This window comes from Oncorhynchus clarkii, chromosome 5 (assembly GCF_045791955.1).
Source record: "Oncorhynchus clarkii lewisi isolate Uvic-CL-2024 chromosome 5, UVic_Ocla_1.0, whole genome shotgun sequence".
Taxonomy (NCBI): domain Eukaryota; kingdom Metazoa; phylum Chordata; class Actinopteri; order Salmoniformes; family Salmonidae; genus Oncorhynchus; species Oncorhynchus clarkii.
In genome coordinates, this window is record NC_092151.1 from 89,340,645 (window position 1) to 89,345,664 (window position 5,020).

The window sequence follows — 5,020 nt, forward strand, 5'->3', positions numbered from 1 at the left end:
TATTCTCTGTATTCTCCTGTATTTACTGTATTCTCCTGTATTTACTGTATTCTCCTATCTTACTGTATCCATTCAAGGAACAAGTTTAGAACATTAAAGTGCAGGTTTCACAGACCCAGATGAAGTCTAGTCCTGGATTAAGAATCACTTTCAATTGTGATGATCCATTAACAATGCTTTTAAATCCAGGAGGAGGTTAAATCTGGTTCCTGCAATCTGTCCCTAAAAGTAAAAACGGTGCTAATACTTTATAAAAGAATATATGATTAACATGAACTGTATGGGAGGATTCTCCATAGATCCTGTTCCTGCAGTCAATCGCCCTCTGGTGGCCTCATGGGTGGAATGTTAGTGTTTTTCATGATGTAATAACTAATAAACATCTATTTTTTAACTGTAGAAAATCCATTGTTCCGATGTCAAACGATTTTGTTGTATTTCAGTCTTCTGTGATGTATATAAAGTCTCATATTGGGATACATTTCAACTGTATCTGACATGGTGCATGTGTCTTTTGTTAAGCCCATAACCATGTGTGTGAAGTGTATACTTTTGTTTCTAAGTAGATTTGTTTAAGACTACTGTTGGGGATGAATCAGAATTAGTTAGGTAACATAGATAAATAAGATGTTTTATTTACATAATAATGCTTATGTGTGATATTTGTCATTAGAATGTCTTCTTTTGGACTATACTGTTGGCAGTTGCATTTTTCCCTTCTCAGCTAGGGCTCAGTCACTTGGGGCCCAGAGAAGGGAGAGGTCAGAATGGAACATTGTCTTCCAATGGGAATGTATCTGTTAATAAACCATGTGATGGGGAGATGTTGTGGAAAATTGCAAGGTTATGTTATAGTGCTTGTAAGATTATTTTATAATCTTTGTATTGCATTAGAATGGTTGTTTAATTCGACAGAATATAATCTGTCGAATATTGTGTGTGTGTGTTCCACTGAGGATGGGCCTCTGAGATAGCACTGACAGATGAGATTTACGACGTCTTTGGCCAATAAAGCCTAAAGAGCATTCCAGATAGTGAGGTAATGTTTTTGTAATATGAAGTACCAAGGACGAAATTAGAACCTCGTTTTAAGAGACCAAGAGACCTATCTGGCTATGGGATACTCCTTTCTCAAGTAAAAGGCCCTCTGTGAAGTTTTCCTAAGATCTGTGGTTCGTCATGTAAGTTGAGAGGGGTGGATCTTTGCTATAAAAGATCTCAGTTGCCATTATGTTGTGACTCTCAGCATTCATTATAGACACTGAATTGATCTGAGAGTCAAAGGGCTGGTGAAGCTCATGTAATTAAAGATGAAGTTTAAGTATAACTCTGACTTGTGTGTGGTTTATAACTCGTCTCATTTAGTAATACAGGAAATTACCACGACACTACCCAGAAACACTGTGTGACCCCGATTTAGCCCACTGCAGTACAAGGTTAATCAAGGTCATGTTTTGATACTAGAAAGGCTAGTATATTAATTTAATATTCTGTTTGATTTGAAGTAAAAATGACCACACAACCATATTGGTCTGTGAGATGGTCCTATATTCATTAGGCTATAAACAACATTTTGCATCACTGGCATTCTCTATGGACTCATGAGACCCAAGTTACCTATTTAAAAACTTTAATTAATGCAACAGCTACAGAAGCAACAGCGGCAACAACAGCCACACCACCAAGCAGGCCAGAAGCAATGAACAAATTTTTCAGGAAGTCATCTGCCTGTAAGGAAAAAGACAAGCAGAAAACAAATGTATATTTAACGTAACTCATCAAGCAAAGCATTAATTAGAATATTCTCATTATACTGTCATGGCTACCTGTTTGGACTTTGATTTTCCATAACGGAGGAAAGTAACAAAATGCTCGCAGTTGCGTCCAAGGAGGCCATATTTTATTGTGCGGCCTTTCAGGATGTCCACATCCTCCATAATGACATCAGTCCTCCTTGGTTTGTACTTGTTATCCAAGTAGTTGTTTATTTTGTAAGGATTCCCATCTGCCACAGCCTTTAATGTATCTATTATAATCATGCCTTTACAGGAAACACTGGGTGAGCTGGATGAGAAAGCAGTCAATACACCTGACCCATCTGCAAAACAGCAAGAAAGAAAAAAAGGTATGAGTTTATTTATCAATTAGAATTGTAATAATGGAGCGGTCAACATCCACCTGAACACACTGCTATTCTCTGTTTATTATCCATTCATAGTCACTTTACCTCTACCTACATGTACATATTACCTCAACTAACATTTACCCCTCCACATTGGCTCTGTACCGGTACCCCCTGTATATAACCTCCACATTGACTCTGTGCCGGTTCCCCCTGTATATAACCTCCACATTGACTCTGTACCGATACCCCCTGTATATAGCCTCCACATTGACTCTGTACCGATACCCCCTGTGTATAGCCTCCACATTGACTCTGTACCGATACCCCCTGTGTATAGCCTCCACATTGACTCTGTGCCGGTACCCCCTGTATATAGTCTCCATATTGACTCTGTACTGTAACACCCTGTATATAGCCTCCACATTGACTCTGTACCGGTACCCCCTGTATATAGTCTCCATATTGACTCTGTACTGTAACACCCTGTATATAGCCTCCACATTGACTCTGTACCGGTACCCCCTGTATATAGCCTCCACATTGACTCTGTACCGGTACTCCCTGTATATAGCCTCCACATTGACTCTGTACTGTAACACCCTGTATATAGCCTCCACATTGACTCTGTACCGGTACCCCCTGTATTCAGCCTCTCTACTGTTTTTATTGGTGCTCCTTAATTATTATTAAAAAAATATATATTTTTTTTTTTCTTATTTATAAATGTTTTACTCCAGTTTAGTAAATACTTTAATTTTTTGTATACTGCATTGTTGGTTAAGGGCTTGTAAGTAAGGATGTGGCCCCCCTCTCATCAGTTGTTGGCCTCAAGCACAGAAATGATTTCAGACATGAATCAGAGGGAAACATACTAAAGCAGCTTGCAAGCATAGCGACCATATATGGAGGGGTTGTAATTTTCCACCATAGTGTGCACATGTAAGTGTAATTGTGTGTTTTGATGAGAGAAATAAAGAGACAGAGAGAACAGCAGATGCTGTAGCTGATTGAATATGTTCATAAAGTTCTGACTATCGACCATGTTGATATCAGTTTTACTGTGGTGTTAGGGGCAGCAGGTAGCCTAGTGGTTAGAGCATTGGGCCAGTACTCTGCTGTTAGGGGCGGCAGGTAGTCTAGTGGTTAGAGCATTGGGCCAGTACTCTGCTGTTAGGGGCGGCAGGTAGTCTAGTGGTTAGAGCATTGGGCCAGTACTCTGCTGTTAGGGGCGGCAGGTAGCCTAGTGGTTAGAGCATTGGGCCAGTACTCTGCTGTTAGGGGCGGCAGGTAGCCTAGTGGTTGGAGCATTGGGCCAGTACTCTGCTGTTAGGGGCAGCAGGTAGTCTAGTGGTTAGAGCATTGGGCCAGTACTCTGCTCTTAGGGGCAGCAGGTAGTCTAGTGGTTAGAGCATTGGGCCAGTACTCTGCTGTTAGGGGTAGCAGGTAGCCTAGTGGTTAGAGCATTGGGCCAGTACTCTGCTGTTAGGGGCAGCAGGTAGCCTAGTGGTTAGAGCATTGGGCCAGTACTCTGCTGTTAGGGGAAGCAGGTAGCCTAGTGGTTAGAGCATTGTGCCAGTACTCTGCTGTTAGGGGCAGCAGGTAGCCTAGTGGTTAGAGCATTGGGCCAGTACTCTGCTGTTAGGGGAAGCAGGTAGCCTAGTGGTTAGAGCATTGGGCCAGTACTCTGCTGTTAGGGGCAGCAGGTAGTCTAGTGGTTAGAGCATTGGGCCAGTACTCTGCTGTTAGGGGAAGCAGGTAGCCTAGTGGTTAGAGCATTGGGCCAGTACTCTGCTGTTAGGGGCAGCAGGTAGTCTAGTGGTTAGAGCATTGGGCCAGTACTCTGCTGTTAGGGGAAGCAGGTAGCCTAGTGGTTAGAGCATCTGGCCAGTACTCTGTTGTTAACATTTGACTTCAGATGATGTTTACACCCTGCCCCAATTATGGAATTGGAATATCCAGAAAAACATCATACCTGGAGTTACCACATGGATGACCTTTCCATTTCCAATGTACAGAGCCCAGTGGTTGTATGTACCTCTGGTTATCTCAATCATGTCACCGATCTTCATCTAAGAATAAGGTGGTTAAGAAGACCTTTAATTATGTTAATTAACACCCCCCCACTGTCCTGTTTTACAATCCAAAACCTAACTCAAACCCTAAACCCTCTGGAAATGGCCTTTTTCAATGTGGGGACCAGTAAAATGTCCCCAGCTGAGTCAAATTGTTTCTTTACTATTCTGGTACCCACAAGTATAGTTAAACATGTCCACACACACACACACACACACCTTTTACAGAACTGTTGATTAATAATCATTAGCATTAGTCAAATATCAGCAACAGTACTTACTGTGGTTGGACTCCTGGTTTATATGTGAATGTCTCACTGTTGATTGTGCCTAGTGAAAAAAAATTCGCCCTTAGATTACAAGGTTCAAAACTAACATCCTGTTATTTAATTTAACTCTTTGAGACCCAAGCTTTTTCACAACTAGCTCTGCCTTATAATGTTCTATCCATACATTTTCTTTCTACATAATCACTACTTCAGAAAGGAAACACCATGTAGAAATATGTTTAACCATTTAAAAAAATGATTGGAAACATAGGCTCTGCTCCTTCAGGGTAGCTCACTGCCCAAGCAAATATATCAAATTACCTACATGCAGTGAGTGCAGTAAGCTATACCAATCCCCCCAAACAGCAACAGGTCCAGGCAGGCAGAGGTCAGTAATCCAGGGCAGTATCACAAGGTAAAGAACGTCAGGCAGGCTCAGGGCTGTCAGAATGGTCAGAACCGGGAAAAATAGAAAACAGGGTCCAGCACGAAAACAGGAGTTCAGGAAAACTGCTGCTATGCTTGACGAGATGAGACAAACTGGCAACAGACAA

At 41.6% G+C, this 5,020-nt stretch overlaps 1 protein-coding gene across 1 annotated transcript; it reads right to left on the reverse strand.

Moving 5' to 3' along the window:
• Positions 1 to 1,617: 1,617 nt before the first annotated feature.
• On the reverse strand, positions 1,618 to 4,529 carry LOC139410272 (phospholipase A and acyltransferase 4-like). The gene is made up of 4 exons (XM_071155756.1): positions 4,479 to 4,529; positions 4,098 to 4,194; positions 1,827 to 2,098; positions 1,618 to 1,728 (listed from the first exon to the last, which is right to left on the reverse strand). Exons 2-4 carry the CDS (start codon positions 4,192 to 4,194, stop codon positions 1,618 to 1,620), a joined length of 480 nt encoding a protein of 159 aa, XP_071011857.1. The 5' UTR covers positions 4,479 to 4,529.
• Between the last annotated feature and the right edge of the window lie 491 nt (positions 4,530 to 5,020).

Bases quoted from the DNA above. Each gene is read 5' to 3' on its own strand.
- LOC139410272 (XM_071155756.1), bottom strand. From the start codon at position 4,194: ATGAAGATCGGTGACATGATTGAGATAACCAGAGGTACATACAACCAC. The intron at 2,099-4,097 runs GTATGATGTTTT...GCTGTTTTGCAG, and splicing joins CATCCATGTGGTAACTCCAG to ATGGGTCAGGTGTATTGACT. The intron at 1,729-1,826 runs GTAGCCATGACA...TTTTCCTTACAG, and splicing joins GAAAATCAAAGTCCAAACAG to GCAGATGACTTCCTGAAAAA.